Genomic DNA, 24,257 nt, shown 5'->3' with positions numbered 1-24,257 from the left:
GTGATATGTATCCGTGTTCAGTGAACCTGGACAGGCTGGTATGTGGGAACAGGAGTAGGCTATGGGATGTGTGGTTGAGAGAATGAACAAGACATGTTCTTACTTTTATGGTGAGAATAAATATATGATGTAACAGCAAAATCATAATGATATATAAAAAAAGAAAATTGTTAAATAATAATATACTATCATTATATAATAAAATAAGTTATAATATATACATTACTATACAATAACATGTTATATAATATTAACGTCAAATTAATTAACATTACACATGTAAACTCTAGTGAGGCCAGGCCGGAGCCTTGGAGAGGCAAAGTGATAAAAAGTACAGAAAAATATACCCATAATGTTGGAGCTCATCAATAATATATCCTTTAATAATTTAGCACCCATCCTTGTTTAACACCTGGTTTTCGTACCCATCCCCACTACTCGCTAACTGTGTCTGTTGGCTGTTTGTTGCTGAGCAGGTGGTGTTTAGTGGGTTTTTAAATGTTTTAAATGAAAACAACTGCCTGTTGCAGAAAAAAAATGAGTTAGGAGATCGATGAGAGTGAACCAAAACAGTAAAGCTGTGGCCCGACTGCTAAACAATGAGCTGAAACTCTTTGCAGTTTCAGGCGATAATTATCTGTTCATCACTATGAGCGACTCCTTTCACATTGTTATTTGATAAATCATTATTATGAAAAATATCAATGACATAACAGAAAACTAATTGAAAGGTCACTCACTGAAATACTATACCAAATATAAAATGAATTGCGTCGTACAGTAGATGCTGTATAGATTTGCGAAAGTAAATTGGAGTCAGTAAGATGAATTAAAATTGGTGGGATGTCTGATAATGAGTTGCTTACACACAATAAACACAGGGGAGAAGACATTGACAGAAATGCAAAAGGAGGACAGCTTCTCTTAGTAGCCACTCTTGTCAAAACAGTTAAAGCTTGACAGAGCTCTGTCAGACGCAACACAGTGCTATTACTGAAGCACAGAAGAGAACACTACATAAACCACTGCGGTGTGGATAGTTTGACCATGAACTTATTCAACTCAGCTCTCGGGGATAACATCACATTTGTGCGTCCTGCTAACTTCATAATAAGTGGTTTATCTGGCATCCAAGAAATTAAGTATTACTATGTCTTTCTCTGTTTTGTTTATATTGTGTCAGTGCTTGGAAACACAGCTGTGATGGCCGTAATATACTTGGATCATAATCTCAGAACTCCGAAATATATTGCAGTTTTGAATTTAGCATTTGTGGACCTGTTTGGTAGCTCTGCTCTGATGCCGAAGCTTCTTGACATCTTTCTGTTTAACCATCGCAACGTCCCCTACAACGACTGCTTGACATTCCTTTTTTTCTGCTACACCTGCCTTTCCATGCAGTCATTTAATCTGGTTGCACTCTCCTATGACAGACTAATAGCCATCATCCACCCTCTGCACTATCAAGTGAAGGTGACCCACAGGTTCATGCTGTCTTTGATTGCCTCTTTCTGGGTCTTTGTTATAATTGCTGTTCTTATTGCAGTTGGCCTTCTCACGAGACTTTCCTTCTGTAAGTCTCTGGTTATCAACAGCTATTTCTGTGACCACGGACAGATATACAGGCTTGCATGCAATGACCATTGCCCCAATTACGTCATTAGTTGTCTGTACCCTGTTCTTATTTTTTGGCTTCCATTCCTTTTTATCTTGTTAAGTTACCTATATATTGGCTGCACTTTGGCTAAAGTGGCGACTGTTCAAGAAGGTCTCAAGGCCTTTAAAACATGCATAGCTCATCTTTCATTGGTGGCAATATATTTCATTCCAGTGTTAATCACATTTACTCTGATGGAAAAAATACATCCAAATGCCAGGATCATAAACCTGTCTTTGACGTCTATCTTTCCTCCCATGCTGAACCCAATCATTTATGTTCTGCAGACACAAGAAATCAAACAATCTGTCAAAAGGTTGTTGAAAATCAGAGGGAAATCCAAAATCATAAAGAAATGAACCATAACGTGACAATTTGCCTCTGTTATACACCATCTCTTTGGGTGCTTTATTTGTTGTAAAGTTGCCATTGGAAATGGTAGAATTATACTTTCTAACATCATGCAATGTTTTGGGAAATGTATTATGAATTAATTTAGTAATAATCAAAGTAATCAACACAAAAACATTCACTCTGTCCTGTACAATGTTTTCAAAAGTAATGGTCGAAGAAAGGTGAAAGAATTAAATCATGTTTTACTGATCTTTGTCTTATATGTATGCTGGTAGTTATTTAAAAGAAAATGTCTAGTTAGTTCTGTTTGTTTTTGTATTTTTCTAAAAGAGGTTATAGAATTCAGCCTACACTGAAATTTGTTCTCTACAAAAAAAAACTTTGAGAAAAAGCAAAATCTTGAAAAGAAATGTTTATTTGCCTTCTTGAAATCATTAATTGAACAAACAAGTTATTGTGATACAACACTTTGTGTCTCTATGCATGCCACCTTGTTGGAGTATGCAGTCTACTTTGTATCTGGAAGTTTATTTATGTATTTATTTACATCTTTTATATATATATATATATATATACACATATGTAGAATTCTGATATAACCAGAATTTTGTATTTTTAAAATCAGTGATAACTTGGTTATTTATTGTTAAAATTGTTTTGTTGGTCCTCTGCATCACGATGAGTGCTCTTTCTGAAATGTAATTTAGTATCTTTTACTGACCTGTAATAAAACAAAACTAAGAGTCTACAAGCATGCTTCCGGTTCTGTGAGACTGTACATCAGCATGATGCTTTGAGCTCTAAGCTAACATATTTTTAATTTTTTTTATTATTTTGCAAACAGAGGAGTCTCCCCCTGCTGGCAAAACGAAGCTCACCAACACCAAAAGGACCAGAAGACCACAGAAGACATCTGAAGTGGATGATCGCAGAATTGTTTTCATGGTGAAGAAAAACCCCTTCATAACATCTACTGAAGTCCAGAATACTCTGGAGGAGATAGGCATGCCATTGTTAAAGTCTACAATCAAGAGACGCCTTCAAGAATCTAAATACAGAAGGTTTACAACAAGGTGCAAACCACTGGTAACACTGAAGAACAGGAAGGCCCGATTAGACTTTGCCAGAAAACATCTGAAAGGGACTGACCAGTTTTGGAAAAAGATTTTTGGACAGATGAAACCAAGATTCACTTGGAACCAGAATGATGGGAAGAGAAAAGTATGGAGAAGGAAAGGAACGGCTCAAGATCCGAAACAAACCACATCATCTGGTTAACATGGTGGAGGCAGTGCTTTGGATGGGCATGTATGGCTGCCAATGGAACTGGGTCACTGGTGTTCATTGGTGATGTCACAGCTAATAGAAACAGCAGGATGAGTTCTGAGGTGTTTAGGGCTAAACTATCTGCTCAGATTCAGCCTAATGCTGCAAAACTGATTGGACGACGCTTCACAATGCAGATGGGTAATGACCCAAAACATACGGTGAAAACATCCCAAGAACTTCTCAAGGCAAAGGAATGGAATATTCTTCAATGGCCATGTCAGTCACCTGATCTCAACCCAAGTGAGCAGGCTTTTCACTTACTTGAGATAAAACTAATGGTAGAAAGACCCACAAACAAGCAGCAGCTGAAGGAGGCTGCAGTAAAAGGCCTGGCAAAGCATCTCAAGGGAGGGAACTCAGTGTTTGGTGAAGTTTATGGGTGCCAGTCATTGACTGCAAAGGATTTTCCTCCAAGTATTAAAAATAATTATTACATTCAGTTATTTTAGTTTGTCCAATTACTTTTGAGCCTCTGAAAATGTGGGGGGCTGTGTAAAAATGGCTGTTATACACATTGAATTAAAGCTGAAAGTACACTTCAACCACATATTGAATGCTTCTATTGGAGTCGTGTAAAGAGGTCCAAATACTGATGGCCCTGACCGTATTACACTCTAGAGTCTAGATGACTGGTTACACAATTGTGGATTGTATTCATTCAATCGAACATTACAACAGTGGTTATTGCAGACACACCTGGCGGATATCTGCACTCTACTGATTGCACTTTTCGAGATGTAACTTGTTAACTGAGTCGACAGCATCAGCCCATAGATGACATAAACTATGAGACGGTTACTCGTTGACTGAACATGTGACACTGCGTGTTTCTACTGTCTCAGAATGAAGGGGTGGGATATAAATATCAGGTCTGTCACAGCACAATTCACTCTCATGCACTCAATGCTGTCTGAGGTTTCATCCTGTGTTGTATATTCTTATTGTCTTGTTTTCTCTTTGTATATCTAGGGAAACATATATTTATAATGACCCCAGAAGAGAGAGCTCTTACCAATTTTAATGCCACATTTGTTCGCCCTGCCAAATTCTATGTCAGTGGGTTTTCCAACGTCCCTCACATTAAGTATTACTATGTCTTCCTGTTTTTTTCCTATATCATCACTGTTCTTGGGAATAGCTTCCTTCTCTCAATTATTTACCTAGATAAGACTCTTCATACTCCTAAATATATGATTGTCTTAAACCTGGCTTTCACAGATTTGTGTGGGAGCACTGCTCTCATCCCAAAAGTCCTCGACACACTTGTGTTTGACAGGAGATACATCGTCTATGAGGCTTGCTTAAGTCATATGTTCTTTATTCTTGTCTTTGTAAGTATTCAGTCATGGACACTTGTCACAATGGCATATGACAGATTTATAGCAATTTGCTTCCCTTTAAGATACCATAGTATTGTGACTAAACCAGTTATTGCTGCAATGCTGCTGTTTGTGTGGGCGTTTTTTTTTTGTCTACTAGCGTTGCTTGTTGGCTCTATTGATCGCCTCTCCTTCTGTAGATCTTTGGTGGTAAAGAGCATTTACTGTGATCACGCACCAGTATATCTTCTGGCCTGTAATGACACGTCTTTAAATAACATATTGGCATATGTCACTTTTGTTGTAGCCCTCTGTATTCCTTTAGTACTGATAGCGTTGACATATGTTTGCATTTCCGTAGCACTGAGCAGGATTGCAACAGGAGCGGAACGGCTCAAAGCATTTCAAACTTGTACTTCTCACCTGATTCTTGTGGCTATTTTCTTCCTACCAATCGTGGGCACCAATGTAGCGGCAGTAACCACCTACATCCATCCTAATGCCAGGATCATAAACTCATCTTTGACACACATCGTACCAGCTTTGCTCAATCCTATTATATACTCTTTAAAAACAGAAGAAGTGCTGATCTCTATCAAGAAGCTTTGCAAAAGAAATAGGATACAAAACACAACCAAAACAGGGTGACGTCTTTATCAATGCTGTAATGAAACATTTAGGAGTGTTACAATAGCATAATTGTATTCATGACCTTTTACTACTTATACGCACTATTATTATACTTTTAGAAATGGTTATGGAGTGGTAATACATCATTTACTGTACTTTGCAATGTAAGGTGGTTGCATTTTATATTACTTCAGTAGCAATACTATGTAACGATCTCCCATCCGAAATGTAATCAGGGTTTTAGTATGTTACGAATTGTTGTTGTGACTGTACACTGCTTATTAGAACAATTATTTGAGACAGAGATGCGGTAAATCATTTTATTGTATCTGTTGGAAATAAGTAGAAATTACACATACTTTGGGTGGAGCTCTCATACAGAGACATTTGGTTAGTTTACATAAACAGAGTCAGTTCTGAGTCTTATCTTGAGTCTGATCTGTTACTGTGATAAGTCGATTAATCAACGAGTCTATCGTTTATTTGTTGTAAAGTTGCCATTGGAAATGGTAGAATTATACTTTCTAACATCATGCAATTTTTTGGGAAATGTATTATGAATTAATTTCGTAATAATCAAAGTAATCAACACAAAAACATTCACTCTGTCCTGTACAATGTTTTCAAAAGTAATGGTCGAAGAAAGATGAAAGAATTAAATCATGTTTTACTGATCTTTGTCTTATATGTATGCTGGTAGTTATTTAAAAGAAAATGTCTAGTTAGTTCTGTTTGTTTTTGTATTTTTCTGAAAGAGGTTATAGAATTCAGCCTACACTGAAATTTGTTCTCTACAAAAAAAAACTTTGAGAAAAAGCAAAATCTTGAAAATAAATGTTTATTTGCCTTCTTGAAATCATTAATTGAACAAACAAGTTATTGTGATACAACACTTTGTGTCTCTATGCATGCCACCTTGTTGGAGTATGCAGTCTACTTTGTATCTGGAAGTTTATTTATGTATTTATTTACATCTTTTATATATATATATATATATATACACACATATGTAGAATTCTGATATAATCAGAATTTTGTATTTTTAACATCAGTGATAACTTGGTTATTTATTGTTAAAATTGTTTTGTTGGTCCTCTGCATCACGATGAGTGCTCTTTCTGAAATGTAATTTAGTATCTTTTACTGACCTGTAATAAAACAAAACTAAGAGTCGATAAGCATGCTTCCGGTTCTGTGAGACTGTACATCAGCATGATGCTTTGAGCTCTAAGCTAACATATTTTTAATTTTTTTTATTGAAAATATAAAAGTTAAAAATAAAAAAGACCTATAAATAAAAGCCCCACTTTATATGAGTGAGGTGTCTGTGTGTGTAGCGTAGACTGGACGACGTGTCTCCACTCTCTCCCACTGCACAATAGTGAAGCCAAAACATAGCAGTTCATTTTGAGATTTTCATCTATTACACAGACTTGTGATGGTTATGGAAAGTTAAAGTCCTGTCTCTTGTACAATTCTGCGACTACTTCACCCAGAGATGTAAACTCACAGCTTTCAATCATGACGTCTCAACCGCTTTTATAGCATCAAATACCTAATTTATACCACACTTATTAGAAAAGTGAACACTTGAACATGCATCAGCATGATGAGGAATACCTAAAATGACAGAAAATATCTATGGAAAACAATTATTAGACGTGTATTTGACCTTTTTAGTTTGGCCATGTGCCTGTGTGAGGGGGCGGAATGTATGACCTCTACTGCAGCCAGAAACCAAGATCTTTTGGCTTCACTTTTGGGGTTCTGTCATGTCGTCCATCTTTATATACAGTACTCTGTGGTGTGTACGAGGGGAGAGACCATAGATTGTATATAAGTGGACGTAGTCCTCGTGACGTCACCTATTGGTTTGTGGACTGCCGTTTTGAAGCTTCTGCGTTTTGGCTGTTGCTATCTTTCATTACAGTTGTCGCCATCTTGACTTTTTGCAACCGGTGAATGGAAGTGACCATATTTGGGCTGCGGAGGAGTGACGTAGAGACGCTGTATACGGCTCGGGTAGCGATAACAAGGTAACCCGCCCTAAAGCATACCCCGCTTTATGGTCTATTTTACTCTGAATGGGACAATAATTTACAAAATAAACATCATGCTATTTTGAAGAAGACTTGAAACTAGCAATTGAGATCATAAAACTCATGTTTACAATGTTTTCTGAGGTAAAAAAACAGAGTAGGGTCATTTTCTTATAGACATATTTAATCAGACTTGTTTTTGCAAACAGAGGAGTCTCCCCCTGCTGGCAAAACGAAGCTCACCAACACCAAAAGGCCCAGAAGACCACAGAAGACATCTGAAGTGGATGATCGCAGAATTGTTTTCATGGTGAAGAAAAACCCCTTCATAACATCTACTGAAGTCCAGAATACTCTGGAGGAGATAGGCGTGCCATTGTTAAAGTCTACAATCAAGAGACGCCTTCAAGAATCTAAATACAGAAGGTTTACAACAAGGTGCAAACCACTGGTAACACTGAAGAACAGGAAGGCCCGATTAGACTTTGCCAGAAAACATCTGAAAGGGACTGACCAGTTTTGGAAAAAGATTTTTGGACAGATGAAACCAAGATTCACTTGGAACCAGAATGATGGGAAGAGAAAAGTGTGGAGAAGGAAAGGAACGGCTCAAGATCCGAAACAAACCACATCATCTGGTTAACATGGTGGAGGCAGTGCTTTGGATGGGCATGTATGGCTGCCAATGGAACTGGGTCACTGGTGTTCATTGGTGATGTCACAGCTAATAGAAACAGCAGGATGAATTCTGAGGTGTTTCGGGCTAAACTATCTGCTCAGATTCAGCCTAATGCTGCAAAACTGACTGGACGACGCTTCACAGTGCAGATGGGTAATGACCCAAAACATACGGTGAAAACATCCCAAGAGCTTCTCAAGGCAAAGGAATGGAATATTCTTCAATGGCCAAGTCAGTCACCTGATCTCAACCCAAGTGAGCAGGCTTTTCACTTACTTGAGATAAAACTAATGGTAGAAAGACCCACAAACAAGCAGCAGCTGAAGGAGGCTGCAGTAAAAGGCCTGGCAAAGCATCTCAAGGGAGGGAACTCACCGTGTTTGGTGATGTCTATGGGTGCCAGTCATTGACTGCAAAGGATTTTCCTCCAAGTATTACAAATAATGATTACATTCAGTTATGTTCGTTTGTCCAATTACTTTTGAGCCTCTGAAAATGTGGGGGGCTGTGTAAAAATGGCTGTTATACACATTGAATTAAAGCTGAAAGTACACTTCAACCACATATTGAATGCTTCTATTGGAGTCGTGTAAAGAGGTCCAAATACTGATGGCCCTGACCGTATTACACTCTAGAGCAGGGGTGTCAAACATACGGCCCGCGGGCCGGATCCGGCCCGCCACGTCATTTTATGTGGCCCGCGAATCCGCCAGCAAAAAAAAAAAATGTAAAAGTCGGACAATTTACAAATATCCGTTGTATCGCGCACGGCGGAGCTCCTCCCCGATCCGCACGCGCCGCGCACACCTCCACCAGCGTATGTGGCAGCAGGCGCCCCCCCCCACCCCCCCACCGAAGACGAAGGAGCACCCCCCCCCCCCCCCCCCCCCGCCGACAACCGGCCCTTTGGGGGCAACCATGATGCTGATGTGGCCCCAGAGCGACAATGAGTTTGACACCCCTGCTCTAGAGTCTAGATGACTGGTTACACAATTGTGGATTGTATTCATTCAATCGAACATTACAACAGTGGTTATTGCAGACACACCTGGCGGATATCTGCACTCTACTGATTGCACTTTTCGAGATGTAACTTGTTAACTGAGTCGACAGCATCAGCCCATAGATGACATAAACTATGAGACGGTTACTCGTTGACTGAACATGTGACACTGCGTGTTTCTACTGTCTCAGAATGAAGGGGTGGGATATAAATATCAGGTCTGTCACAGCACGATTCACTCTCATGCACTCAATGCTGTCTGAGGTTTCATCCTGTGTTGTATATTCTTATTGTCTTGTTTTCTCTTTGTATATCTAGGGAAACAGATATTTATAATGACCCCAGAAGAGAGAGCTCTTACCAATTTTAATGCCACATTTGTTCGCCCTGCCAAATTCTATGTCAATGGGTTTTCCAACGTCCCTCACATTAAGTATTACTATGTCTTCCTGTTTTTTGCCTATATCATCACTGTTCTTGGGAATAGCTTCCTTCTCTCAATTATTTACCTGGTTAAGACTCTTCATACTCCAAAATATATGATTGTCTTTAACCTGGCTTTCACAGATTTGTGTGGGAGCACTGCTTTCATCCCAAAAGTCCTCGACACACTTGTGTTTGACAGGAGATACATCGTCTATGAGGCTTGCTTAAGTCATATGTTCTTTGTTCTTGTCTTTGTAAGTATTCAGTCATGGACACTTGTCACAATGGCATATGACAGATTTATAGCAATTTGCTTCCCTTTAAGATACCATAGTATTGTGACTAAACCAGTTATTGCTGCAATGCTGCTGTTTGTGTGGGCGTTTTCTTTTTGTCTACTAGCGTTGCTTGTTGGCTCTGTTGATCGCCTCTCCTTCTGTAGATCTTTGGTGGTAAAGAGCATTTACTGTGATCACGCACCAGTATTTCTTCTGGCCTGTAATGACACGTCTTTAAACAAAATATTGGCATATGTCACTTTTGTTGTAGCCCTCTGTATTCCTTTAGTACTGATAGCGTTGACATATGTTTGCATTTCCGTAGCACTGAGCAGGATTGCAACAGGAGCGGAACGGCTCAAAGCATTTCAAACTTGTACTTCTCACCTGATTCTTGTGGCTATTTTCTTCCTACCAATCGTGGGCACCAACGTAGCGGCAGTAACCACCTACATCCATCCTAATGCCAGGATCATAAACTCATCTTTGACACACATCGTACCAGCTTTGCTCAATCCTATTATATACTCTTTAAAAACAGAAGAAGTGCTGATCTCTATCAAGAAGCTTTGCAAAAGAAATAGGATACAAAACACAACCAAAACAGGGTGACGTCTTTATCAATGCTGTAATGAAACATTTAGGAGTGTTACAATAGCATAATTGTATTCATGACCTTTTACTACTTATACGCACTATTATTATACTTTTAGAAATGGTTATGGAGTGGTAAAACATCATTTACTGTACTTTGCAATGTAAGGTGGTTGCATTTTCCTATGACAGACTAATAGCCATCATCCACCCTCTGCACTATCAAGTGAAGGTGACCCACAGGTTCATGCTGTCTTTGATTGCCTCTTTCTGGGTCTTTGTTATAATTGCTGTTCTTATTGCAGTTGGCCTTCTCAAGAGACTTTCCTTCTGTAAGTCTCTGGTTATCAACAGCTATTTCTGTGACCACGGACAGATATACAGGCTTGCACGCAATGACCATTTCCCCAATTACATCATTAGTTGTCTGTACCCTGTTCTTATTTTTTGGCTTCCATTCCTTTTTATCTTGTTAAGTTACCTATATATTGGCTGCACTTTGGCTAAAGTGGCGACTGTTCAAGAAGGTCTCAAGGCCTTTAAAACATGCATAGCTCATCTTTCATTGGTGGCAATATATTTCATTCCAGTGTTAATCACATTTACTCTGATGGAAAAAATACATCCAAATGCCAGGATCATAAACCTGTCTTTGACGTCTATCTTTCCTCCCATGCTGAACCCAATCATTTATGTTCTGCAGACACAAGAAATCAAACAATCTGTCAAAAGGTTGTTGAAAATCAGAGGGAAATCCAAAATCATAAAGAAATGAACCATAACGTGACAATTTGCCTCTGTTATACACCATCTCTTTGGGTGCTTTATTTGTTGTAAAGTTGCCATTGGAAATGGTAGAATTATACTTTCTAACATCATGCAATGTTTTGGGAAATGTATTATGAATTAATTTAGTAATAATCAAAGTAATGTCCTGTACAATGTTTTCAAAAGTAATGGTCGAAGAAAGATGAAAGAATTAAATCATGTTTTACTGATCTTTGTCTTATATGTATGCTGGTAGTTATTTAAAAGAAAATGTCTAGTTAGTTCTGTTTGTTTTTGTATTTTTCTAAAAGAGGTTATACAATTCAGCCTACACTGAAATTTGTTCTCTACAAAAAAAAACTTTGAGAAAAAGCTAAATCTTGAAAAGAAATGTCTATTTGCCTTCTTGAAATCATTAATTGAACAAACAAGTTATTGTGATACAACACTTTGTGTCTCTATGCATGCCACCTTGTTGGAGTATGCAGTCTACTTTGTATCTGGAAGTTTATTTATGTATTTATTTACATCTTTTATATATATATATATATACACACATATGTAGAATGCTGATATAACCAGAATTTTGTATTTTTAAAATCAATGATAACTTGGTTATTTATTGTTAAAATTGTTTTGTTGGTCCTCTGCATCACGATGAGTGCTCTTTCTAAAATGTAATTTAGTATCTTTTACTGACCTGTAATAAAACAAAACTTAGAGTCGATAAGCATGCTTCCGGTTCTGTGAGACTGTACATCAGCATGATGCTTTGAGCTCTAAGCTAACATATTTTTAATTTTTTTTATTGAAAATATAAAAGTTAAAAATAAAAAAGACCTATAAATAAAAACCCCACTTTATATGAGTGAGGTGTCTGTGTGTGTAGCGTAGACTGGACGACGTGTCTCCACTCTCTCCCACTGCACAATAGTGAAGCCAAAACATAGCAGTTCATTTTGAGATTTTCATCTATTACACAGACTTGTGACGGTTATGGAAAGTTAAAGTCCTGTCTCTTGTACAATTCTGCGACTACTTCACCCAGAGCTGTAAATCATAGCTTTCAATCATGACGTCTCAACCACTTTTATAGCATCAAATACCTAATTTATACCACACTTATTAGAAAAGTGAACACTTGAACATGCATCAGCATGATGAGGAATACCTAAAATGACAGAAACTATCTATGGAAAACAATTATTAGACGTGTATTTGACCTTTTTAGTTTGGCCATGTGCCTGTGTGAGGGGGCGGAATGTATGACCTCTACTGCAGCCAGAAAACAAGATCTTTTGGGGTTCTATCATGTCGTCCATCTTTATATACAGTACTCTGTGGTGTGTACGAGGGGAGAGACCATAGATTGTATATAAGTGGTCGTAGTCCTCGTGACGTCACCTATTGGTTTGTGGACTGCCGTTTTGAAGCTTCTGCGTTTTGGCTGTCGCTATCTTGGATTACAGTTGTCGCCATCTTGACTTTTTTCAACCGGTGAATGGAAGTGACCATATTTGGGCTGCGGAGGAGTGACGTAGAGACGCTGTATACGGCTCGGGTAGCGATAACAAGGTAACCCGCCCTAAAGCATACCCCGCTTTATGGTCTATTTTACTCTGAATGGGACAATAATTTACAAAATAAACATCATGCTATTTTGAAGAAGACTTGAAACTAGCAATTGAGATCATAAAACTCATGTTTACAATGTGTTCTGAGGTAAAAAAAAACAGAGTAGGGTCATTTTCTTATAGACATATTTAATCAGACTTGTTTTTGCAAACAGAGGAGTCTCCCCCTGCTGGCAAAACGAAGCTCACCAACACCAAAAGGACCAGAAGACCACAGAAGACATCTGAAGTGGATGATCGCAGAATTCTTTTCATGGTGAAGAAAAACCCCTTCATAACATCTACTGAAGTCCAGAATACTCTGGAGGAGATAGGCGTGCCATTGTTAAAGTCTACAATCAAGAGACGCCTTAAAGAATCTAAATACAGAAGGTTTACAACAAGGTGCAAACCACTGGTAACACTGAAGAACAGGAAGGCCCGATTAGACTTTGCCAGAAAACATCTGAAAGGGACTGACCAGTTTTGGAAAAAGATTTTTGGACAGATGAAACCAAGATTCACTTGGAACCAGAATGATGGGAAGAGAAAAGTATGGAGAAGGAAAGGAACGGCTCAAGATCCGAAACAAACCACATCATCTGGTTAACATGGTGGAGGCAGTGCTTTGGATGGGCATGTATGGCTGCCAATGGAACTGGGTCACTGGTGTTCATTGGTGATGTCACAGCTAATAGAAACAGCAGGATGAGTTCTGAGGTGTTTAGGGCTAAACTATCTGCTCAGATTCAGCCTAATGCTGCAAAACTGATTGGACGACGCTTCACAGTGCAGATGGGTAATGACCCAAAACATACGGTGAAAACATCCCAAGAACTTCTCAAGGCAAAGGAATGGAATATTCTTCAATGGCCAAGTCAGTCACCTGATCTCAACCCAAGTGAGCAGGCTTTTCACTTACTTGAGATAAAACTAATGGTAGAAAGACCCACAAACAAGCAGCAGCTGAAGGAGGCTGCAGTAAAAGGCCTGGCAAAGCATCTCAAGGGAGGGAACTCACCGTGTTTGGTGAAGTTTATGGGTGCCAGTCATTGACTGCAAAGGATTTTCCTCCAAGTATTAAAAATAATTATTACATTCAGTTATTTTAGTTTGTCCAATTACTTTTGAGCCTCTGAAAATGTGGGGGGCTGTGTAAAAATGGCTGTTATACACATTGAATTAAAGCTGAAAGTACACTTCAACCACATATTGAATGCTTCTATTGGAGTCGTGTAAAGAGGTCCAAATACTGATGGCCCTGACCGTATTACACTCTAGAGTCTAGATGACTGGTTACACAATTGTGGATTGTATTCATTCAATCGAACATTACAACAGTGGTTATTGCAGACACACCTGGCGGATATCTGCACTCTACTGATTGCACTTTTCGAGATGTAACTTGTTAACTGAGTCGACAGCATCAGCCCATAGATGACATAAACTATGAGACGGTTACTCGTTGACTGAACATGTGACACTGCGTGTTTCTACTGTCTCAGAATGAAGGGGTGGGATATAAATATCAGGTCTGTCACAGCACAATTCACTCTCATGCACTCAATGCTGTCTGAGGTTTCATCCTGTGTTGTATATTCTTATTGTCTTGTTTTCTCTTTGTACATCTAGGGAAACATATATTTATAATGACCCCAGAAGAGAGAGCTCTTACCAATTTTAATGCCACATTTGTTCGCCCTGCCAAATTCTATGTCAGTGGGTTTTCCAACGTCCCTCACATTAAGTATTACTATGTCTTCCTGTTTTTTTCCTATATCATCACTGTTCTTGGGAATAGCTTCCTTCTCTCAATTATTTACCTAGATAAGACTCTTCATACTCCTAAATATATGATTGTCTTAAACCTGGCTTTCACAGATTTGTGTGGGAGCACTGCTCTCATCCCAAAAGTCCTCGACACACTTGTGTTTGACAGGAGATACATCGTCTATGAGGCTTGCTTAAGTCATATGTTCTTTATTCTTGTCTTTGTAAGTATTCAGTCATGGACACTTGTCACAATGGCATATGACAGATTTATAGCAATTTGCTTCCCTTTAAGATACCATAGTATTGTGACTAAACCAGTTATTGCTGCAATGCTGCTGTTTGTGTGGGCGTTTTTTTTTTGTCTACTAGCGTTGCTTGTTGGCTCTATTGATCGCCTCTCCTTCTGTAGATCTTTGGTGGTAAAGAGCATTTACTGTGATCACGCACCAGTATATCTTCTGGCCTGTAATGACACGTCTTTAAATAACATATTGGCATATGTCACTTTTGTTGTAGCCCTCTGTATTCCTTTAGTACTGATAGCGTTGACATATGTTTGCATTTCCGTAGCACTGAGCAGGATTGCAACAGGAGCGGAACGGCTCAAAGCATTTCAAACTTGTACTTCTCACCTGATTCTTGTGGCTATTTTCTTCCTACCAATCGTGGGCACCAATGTAGCGGCAGTAACCACCTACATCCATCCTAATGCCAGGATCATAAACTCATCTTTGACACACATCGTACCAGCTTTGCTCAATCCTATTATATACTCTTTAAAAACAGAAGAAGTGCTGATCTCTATCAAGAAGCTTTGCAAAAGAAATAGGATACAAAACACAACCAAAACAGGGTGACGTCTTTATCAATGCTGTAATGAAACATTTAGGAGTGTTACAATAGCATAATTGTATTCATGACCTTTTACTACTTATACGCACTATTATTATACTTTTAGAAATGGTTATGGAGTGGTAATACATCATTTACTGTACGTTGCGATGTAAGGTGGTTGCATTTTATATTACTTCAGTAGCAATACTATGTAACGATCTCCCATCCGAAATGTAATCAGGGTTTTAGTATGTTACGAATTGTTGTTGTGACTGTACACTGCTTATTAGAACAATTATTTGAGACAGAGATGCGGTAAATCATTTTATTGTATCTGTTGGAAATAAGTAGAAATTACACATACTTTGGGTGGAGCTCTCATACAGAGACATTTGGTTAGTTTACATAAACAGAGTCAGTTCTGAGTCTTATCTTGAGTCTGATCTGTTACTGTGATAAGTCGATTAATCAACGAGTCGATCGTTTATTTGTTGTAAAGTTGCCATTGGAAATGGTAGAATTATACTTTCTAACATCATGCAATTTTTTGGGAAATGTATTATGAATTAATTTCGTAATAATCAAAGTAATCAACACAAAAACATTCACTCTGTCCTGTACAATGTTTTCAAAAGTAATGGTCGAAGAAAGATGAAAGAATTAAATCATGTTTTACTGATCTTTGTCTTATATGTATGCTGGTAGTTATTTAAAAGAAAATGTCTAGTTAGTTCTGTTTGTTTTTGTATTTTTCTAAAAGAGGTTATAGAATTCAGCCTACACTGAAATTTGTTCTCTACAAAAAAAAACTTTGAGAAAAAGCAAAATCTTGAAAATAAATGTTTATTTGCCTTCTTGAAATCATTAATTGAACAAACAAGTTATTGTGATACAACACTTTGTGTCTCTATGCATGCCACCTTGTTGGAGTATGCAGTCTACTTTGTATCTGGAAGTTTATTTATGTATTTATTTACATCTTTTATATATATACACATATGTAGAATTCTGATATAATCAGAATTTTGTATTTTTAAAATCAGTGATAACTTGGTTATTTATTGTTACAATTGTTTTGTTGGTCCTCTGCATCACGATGAGTGCTCTTTCTAAAATGTAATTTAGTATCTTTTACTGACCTGTAATAAAACAAAACTAAGAGTCGATAAGCATGCTTCCGGTTCTGTGAGACTGTACATCAGCATGATGCTTTGAGCTCTAAGCTAACATATTTTTTTTTTTTTTTATTGAAAATATAAATGTTAAAAATAAAAAAGACCTATAAATAAAAACCCCACTTTATATGAGTGAGGTGTCTGTGTGTGTAGCGTAGACTGGACGACGTGTCTCCACTCTCTCCCACTGCACAATAGTGAAGCCAAAACATAGCAGTTCATTTTGAGATTTTCATCTATTACACAGACTTGTGACGGTTATGGAAAGTTAAAGTCCTGTCTCTTGTACAATTCTGCGACTACTTCACCCAGAGATGTAAACTCACAGCTTTCAATCATGACGTCTCAACCGCTTTTATAGCATCAAATACCTAATTTATACCACACTTATTAGAAAAGTGAACACTTGAACATGCATCAGCATGATGAGGAATACCTAAAATGACAGAAACTATCTATGGAAAACAATTATTAGACGTGTATTTGACCTTTTTAGTTTGGCCATGTGCCTGTGTGAGGGGGCGGAATGTATGACCTCTACTGCAGCCAGAAAACAAGATCTTTTGGGGTTCTGTCATGTCGTCCATCTTTATATACAATACTCTGTGGTGTGTACGAGGGGAGAGACCATAGATTGTATATAAGTGGACGTAGTCCTCGTGACGTCACCTATTGGTTTGTGGACTGCCATTTTGAAGCTTCTGCGTTTTGGCTGTCGCTATCTTGGATTACAGTTGTCGCCATCTTGACTTTTTGCAACCGGTGAATGGAAGTGACCATATTTGGGCTGCGGAGGAGTGACGTAGAGACGCTGTATACGGCTCGGGTAGCGATAACAAGGTAACCCGCCCTAAAGCATACCCCGCTTTATGGTCTATTTTACTCTGAATGGGACAATAATTTACAAAATAAACATCATGCTATTTTGAAGAAGACTTGAAACTAGCAATTGAGATCATAAAACTCATGTTTACAATGTTTTCTGAGGTAAAAAAAACAGAGTAGGGTCATTTTCTTATAGACATATTTAATCAGACTTGTTTTTGCAAACAGAGGAGTCTCCCCCTGCTGGCAAAACGAAGCTCACCAACACCAAAAGGCCCAGAAGACCACAGAAGACATCTGAAGTGGATGATCGCAGAATTGTTTTCATGGTGAAGAAAAACCCCTTCATAACATCTACTGAAGTCCAGAATACTCTGGAGGAGATAGGCATGCCATTGTTAAAGTCTACAATCAAGAGACGCCTTCAAGAATCTAAATACAGAAGGTTTACAACAAGGTGCAAACCACTGGTAACACTGAAGAACAGGAAGGCCCGATTAGACTTTGCCAGAAAACATCTGAAAGGGACTGACCAGTTTTGGAAAAAGATTTTTGGACAGATGAAACCAAGATTCACTTGGAACCAGAATGATGGGAAGAGAAAAGTATGGAGAAGGAAAGGAACGGCTCAAGATCCGAAACAAACCACATCATCTGGTTAACATGGTGGAGGCAGTGCTTTGGATGGGCATGTATGGCTGCCAATGGAACTGGGTCACTGGTGTTCATTGGTGATGTCACAGCTCATAGAAACAGCAGGATGAGTTCTGAGGTGTTTAGGGCTAAACTATCTGCTCAGATTCAGCCTAATGCTGCAAAACTGACTGGACGACGCTTCACAGTGCAGATGGGTAATGACCCAAAACATACGGTGAAAACATCCCAAGAGCTTCTCAAGGAAAAGGAATGCAATATTCTTCAATGGCCAAGTCAGTCACCTGATCTCAACCCAAGTGAGCAGGCTTTTCACTTACTTGAGATAAAACTAATGGTAGAAAGACCCACAAACAAGCAGCAGCTGAAGGAGGCTGCAGTAAAAGGCCTGGCAAAGCATCTCAAGGGAGGGAACTCACCGTGTTTGGTGATGTCTATGGGTACTAGTCATTGACTGCAAAGGATTTTCCTTCAAGTATTAAAAATAATGATTACATTCAGTTATGTTAGCTTGTCCAATTAATTTTGAGCCTCTGAAAATGTGGGGGGCTGTGTAAAAATGGCTGTTATACACATTGAATTTAAGCTGAAAGTACACTTCAACCACATATTGAATGCCTTTATTAGAGTCGTGTAAAGAGGTCCAAATACTGATGGCCCTGACCGTATTACACTCTAGAGCAGGGGTCCCCAAACTTTTTCCTGTGAGGGCCACATCACTGAACATATCGTTTGACCTAGGGCCCGATTATGGGGGGGGGGGGGGGGGTTGTACTCGCAGGTGAGCGACTGTTGCATCGTGCGCGCGGATCGGGGCGGAACACATAAAGAGAGCAGGGGAATTGAAAATGCGCGACCATGTATTGACAGACATGACATGCCGGCGTGTAAATAAATTAAGCACAAGTACTCGTCCTTCAAGCTCCTGTCTCTCGGCTCTTCTACTTCTTCTACTCTTCTACTTCTACAGGGTGCGCGCATGACAGCTCTCATCTCGTTCGCCCCCTGGTGGTTGGCTGATTCAGGAAGCGTTTGATTTGATATGTAGCAGAGCACGTATTTTAAACGTTAATATCGCAGACGATCATGCTCATTTAATCGTGGCAGCCAAAATCGTCATCGCGATTAAAATTCGATTAATTGTGCAGACTGAAAAAAAATCATAATGCGTCTCTGGTATTGTTCAGGGGGCCGGACCAAATGTGGAGGCGGGCCGCATCCGGCCCGCGGGCCGTAGTTTGGCGACCACTGCTCTAGAGTCTAGATGACTGGTTACACAATTGTGGATTGTATTCATTCAATCGAACATTACAACAGTGGTTATTGCAGACACACCTGGCGGATATCTGCACAATACTGATTGCACTTTTCGAGATGTAACTTGTTAACTGAGTCGACAGCATCAGCCCATAGATGACATAAACTATGAGACGGTTACTCGTTGACTGAACATGTGACACTGCGTGTTTCTACTGTCTCAGAATGAAGGGGTGGGATATAAATATCAGGTCTGTCACAGCACAATTCACTCTCATGCACTCAATGCTGTCTGAGGTTTCATCCTGTGTTGTATATTCTTATTGTCTTGTTTTCTCTTTGTATATCTAGGGAAACATATATTTATAATGACCCCAGAAGAGAGAGCTCTTACCAATTTTAATGCCACATTTGTTCGCCCTGCCAAATTCTATGTCAGTGGGTTTTCCAACGTCGCTCACATTAAGTATTACTATGTCTTCCTGTTTTTTGCCTATATCATCACTGTTCTTGGGAATAGCTTCCTTCTCTCAATTATTTACCTAGATAAGACTCTTCATACTCCTAAATATATGATTGTCTTAAACCTGGCTTTCACAGATTTGTGTGGGAGCACTGCTCTCATCCCAAAAGTCCTCGACACACTTGTGTTTGACAGGAGATACATCGTCTATGAGGCTTGCTTAAGTCATATGTTCTTTATTCTTGTCTTTGTAAGTATTCAGTCATGGACACTTGTCACAATGGCATATGACAGATTTATAGCAATTTGCTTCCCTTTAAGATACCATAGTATTGTGACTAAACCAGTTATTGCTGCAATGCTGCTGTTTGTGTGGGCGTTTTTTTTTTGTCTACTAGCGTTGCTTGTTGGCTCTATTGATCGCCTCTCCTTCTGTAGATCTTTGGTGGTAAAGAGCATTTACTGTGATCACGCACCAGTATATCTTCTGGCCTGTAATGACACGTCTTTAAATAACATTTTGGCATATGTCACTTTTGTTGTAGTCCTCTGTATTCCTTTAGTACTGATAGCGTTGACATATGTTTGCATTTCCGTAGCACTGAGCAGGATTGCAACAGGAGCGGAACGGCTCAAAGCATTTCAAACTTGTACTTCTCACCTGATTCTTGTGGCTATTTTCTTCCTACCAATCGTGGGCACCAACGTAGCGGCAGTAACCACCTTCATCCATCCTAATGCCAGGATCATAAACTCATCTTTGACACACATCGTACCAGCTTTGCTCAATCCTATTATATACTCTTTAAAAACAGAAGAAGTGCTGATCTCTATCAAGAAGCTTTGCAAAAGAAATAGGATACAAAACACAACCAAAACAGGGTGACGTCTTTATCAATGCTGTAATGAAACATTTAGGAGTGTTACAATAGCATAATTGTATTCATGACCTTTTACTACTTATACGCACTATTATTATACTTTTAGAAATGGTTATGGAGTGGTAATACATCATTTACTGTACTTTGCGATGTAAGGTGGTTGCATTTTATATTACTTCAGTAGCAATACTATGTAACGATCTCCCATCCGAAATGTAATCAGGGTTTTAGTATGTTACGAATTGTTGTTGTGACTGTACACTGCTTATTAGAACAATTATTTGAGACAGAGATGCGGTAAATCATTTTATTGTATCTGTTGGAAATATGTAGAAATTACACATACTTTGGGTGGAGCTCTCATACAGAGACATTTGGTTAGTTTACATAAACAGAGTCAGTTCTGAGTCTTATCTTGAGTCTGATCTGTTACTGTGATAAGTCGATTAATCAACGAGTCTATCGTTTATTTGTTGTAAAGTTGCCATTGGAAATGGTAGAATTATACTTTCTAACATCATGCAATTTTTTGGGAAATGTATTATGAATTAATTTCGTAATAATCAAAGTAATCAACACAAAAACATTCACTCTGTCCTGTACAATGTTTTCAAAAGTAATGGTCGAAGAAAGATGAAAGAATTAAATCATGTTTTACTGATCTTTGTCTTATATGTATGCTGGTAATTATTTAAAAGAAAATGTCGAATTAGTTCTGTTTGTTTTTGTATTTTTCTAAAAGAGGTTATAGAATTCAGCCTACACATAAATTTGTTCTCTACAAAAAAAACGTTGAGAAAAAGCAAAATCTTGAAAATAAATGTTTATTTGCCTTCTTGAAATCATTAATTGAACAAACAAGTTATTGTGATACAACACTTTGTGTCTCTATGCATGCCACCTTGTTGGAGTATGCAGTCTACTTTGTATCTGGAAGTTTATTTATGTATTTATTTACATCTTTTATATATATATATATATATATATATATATATATATATATATACACACATATGTAGAATTCTGATATAACCAGAATTTTGTATTTTTAAAATCAGTGATAACTTGGTTATTTATTGTTAAAATTGTTTTGTTGGTCCTCTGCATCACGATGAGTGCTCTTTCTAAAATGTAATTTAGTATCTTTTACTGACCTGTAATAAAACAAAACTAAGAGTCGATAAGCATGCTTCCGGTTCTGTGAGACTGTACATCAGCATGATGCTTTGAGCTCTAAGCTAACATATTTTTAATTTTTTTTATTGAAAATATAAAAGTTAAAAATAAAAAAGACCTATAAATAAAAGCCCCACTTTATATGAGTGAGGTGTCTGTGTGTGTAGCATAGACTGGACGACGTGTCTCCACTCTCTCCCACTGCACAATAGTGAAGCCAAAATATAGCAGTTCATTTTGAGATTTTCATCTATTACACAGACTTGTGACGGTTATGGAAAGTTAAAGTCCTGTCTCTTGTACAATTCTGCGACTACTTCACCCAGAGCTGTAAATCACAGCTTTCAATCATGACGTCTCAACCGCTTTTATAGCATCAAATACCTAATTTATACCACACTTATTAGAAAAGTGAACACTTGAACATGCATCAGCATGATGAGGAATACCTAAAATGACAGAAACTATCTATGGAAAACAATTATTAGACGTGTATTTGACCTTTTTAGTTTGGCCATGTGCCTGTGTGAGGGGGCGGAATGTATGACCTCTACTGCAGCCAGAAACCAAGATCTTTTGGCTTCACTTTTGGGGTTCTGTCATGTCGTCCATCTTTATATACAGTACTCTGTGGTGTGTACGAGGGGAGAGACCATAGATTGTATATAAGTGGACGTAGTCCTCGTGACGTCACCTATTGGTTTGTGGACTGCCGTTTTGAAGCTTCTGCATTTTGGCTGTTGCTATCTTTCATTACAGTTGTCGCCATCTTGACTTTTTGCAACCGGTGAATGGAAGTGACCATATTTGGGCTGCGGAGGAGTGACGTAGAGACGCTGTATACGGCTCGGGTAGCGATAACAAGGTAACCCGCCCTAAAGCATACCCCGCTTTATGGTCTATTTTACTCTGAATGGGACAATAATTTACAAAATAAACATCATGCTATTTTGAAGAAGACTTGAAACTAGCAATTGAGATCATGAAACTCATGTTTACAATGTTTTCTGAGGTAAAAAATTAAGTAAAGAGTAGGGTAATTTTCTTATAGACATATTTAATCAGACTTGTTTTTGCAAACAGAGGAGTCTCCCCCTGCTGGCAAAACGAAGCTCACCAACACCAAAAGGCCCAGAAGACCACAGAAGATAACTGAAGTGGATGATCGCAGAATTCTTTTTCTTTGTGAAGAAAAACCCCTTCATAACATCTACTGAAGTCCAGAATACTCTGGAGGAGATAGGCATGCCATTGTTAAAGTCTACAATCAAGAGACGCCTTCAAGAATCTAAATACAGAAGGTTTACAACAAGGTGCAAACCACTGGTAACACTGAAGAACAGGAAGGCCCGATTAGACTTTGCCAGAAAACATCTGAAAGGGACTGACCAGTTTTGGAAAAAGATTTTTGGACAGATGAAACCAAGATTCACTTGGAACCAGAATGATGGGAAGAGAAAAGTGTGGAGAAGGAAAGGAACGGCTCAAGATCCGAAACAAACCACATCATCTGGTTAAAATGGTGGAGGCAGTGCTTTGGATGGGCATGTATGGCTGACAATGGAACTGGGTCACTGGTGTTCATTGGTGATGTCACAGCTAATAGAAACAGCAGGATGAATTCTGAGGTGTTTCGGGCTAAACTATCTGCTCAGATTCAGCCTAATGCTGCAAAACTGATTGGACGACGCTTCACAGTGCAGATGGGTAATGACCCAAAACATACGGTGAAAACATCCCAAGAGCTTCTCAAGGCAAAGGAATGGAATATTCTTCAATGGCCAAGTCAGTCACCTGATCTCAACCCAAGTGAGCAGGCTTTTCACTTACTTGAGATAAAACTAATGGTAGAAAGACCCACAAACAAGCAGCAGCTGAAGGAGGCTGCAGTAAAAGGCCTGGCAAAGCATCTCAAGGGAGGGAACTCAGTGTTTGGTGAAGTCTATGGGTGCCAGTCATTGACTGCAAAGGATTTTCCTCCAAGTATTACAAATAATGATTACATTCAGTTATGTTCGTTTGTCCAATTACTTTTGAGCCTCTGAAAATGTGGGGGGCTGTGTAAAAATGGCTGTTATACACATTGAATTCAAGCTGAAAGTACACTTCAACCACATATTGAATGCTTCTATTGGAGTCGTGTAAAGAGGTCCAAATACTGATGGCCCTGACTGTATTACACTCTAGAGTCTAGATGACTGGTTACACAATTGTGGATTGTATTCATTCAATCGAACATTACAACAGTGGTTATTGCAGACACACCTGGCGGATATCTGCACAACACTGATTGCACTTTTCGAGATGTAACTTGTTAACTGAGTCGACAGCATCAGCCCATAGATGACATAAACTATGAGACGGTTACTCGTTGACTGAACATGTGACACTGCGTGTTTCTACTGTCTCAGAATGAAGGGGTGGGATATAAATATCAGGTCTGTCACAGCACAATTCACTCTCATGCACTCAATGCTGTCTGAGGTTTCATCCTGTGTTGTATATTCTTATTGTCTTGTTTTCTCTTTGT

General features: G+C 38.6%; 5 protein-coding genes across 5 annotated transcripts; all 5 read left to right on the top strand.

Annotated features, from left to right (window-relative positions):
• Window positions 1–1,047: 1,047 nt before the first annotated feature.
• LOC306704797 (olfactory receptor 1f45-like) lies at window positions 1,048–2,016 on the top strand (the record flags this gene model as incomplete). Its single annotated transcript, XM_079171320.1, has 1 exon — window positions 1,048–2,016. The coding sequence occupies one exon, from the start codon at window positions 1,048–1,050 to the stop codon at window positions 2,014–2,016; it is 969 nt and encodes a 322-aa protein (XP_079027446.1).
• A 2,310-nt stretch (window positions 2,017–4,326) lies between these two features.
• On the top strand, window positions 4,327–5,307 carry LOC306705193 (olfactory receptor 8G17-like; the record flags this gene model as incomplete). Its single annotated transcript, XM_079171897.1, has 1 exon — window positions 4,327–5,307. One exon carries the CDS (start codon window positions 4,327–4,329, stop codon window positions 5,305–5,307), a length of 981 nt encoding a protein of 326 aa, XP_079028023.1.
• Window positions 5,308–9,345: 4,038 nt separating this feature from the next.
• On the top strand, window positions 9,346–10,326 carry LOC306705192 (olfactory receptor 8G17-like; the record flags this gene model as incomplete). Its single annotated transcript, XM_079171896.1, has 1 exon — window positions 9,346–10,326. One exon carries the CDS (start codon window positions 9,346–9,348, stop codon window positions 10,324–10,326), a length of 981 nt encoding a protein of 326 aa, XP_079028022.1.
• Window positions 10,327–14,338: 4,012 nt separating this feature from the next.
• LOC306705191 (olfactory receptor 8G17-like) lies at window positions 14,339–15,319 on the top strand (the record flags this gene model as incomplete). Its single annotated transcript, XM_079171895.1, has 1 exon — window positions 14,339–15,319. The coding sequence occupies one exon, from the start codon at window positions 14,339–14,341 to the stop codon at window positions 15,317–15,319; it is 981 nt and encodes a 326-aa protein (XP_079028021.1).
• Window positions 15,320–19,575: 4,256 nt separating this feature from the next.
• Window positions 19,576–20,556, top strand: LOC306705190 (olfactory receptor 1-like; the record flags this gene model as incomplete). The annotated part of the gene is made up of 1 exon (XM_079171894.1): window positions 19,576–20,556. One exon carries the CDS (start codon window positions 19,576–19,578, stop codon window positions 20,554–20,556), a length of 981 nt encoding a protein of 326 aa, XP_079028020.1.
• Between the last annotated feature and the right edge of the window lie 3,701 nt (window positions 20,557–24,257).

The sequence above is a fragment of the Pholis gunnellus genome (genome assembly GCF_910591455.1).
Source record: "Pholis gunnellus genome assembly, chromosome: 13".
NCBI classification, from domain to species: Eukaryota; Metazoa; Chordata; class Actinopteri; order Perciformes; family Pholidae; genus Pholis; species Pholis gunnellus.
The sequence above is the reverse complement of the archived record's forward strand: the minus strand, read 5'-3'. Positions and strand labels throughout refer to the sequence as shown.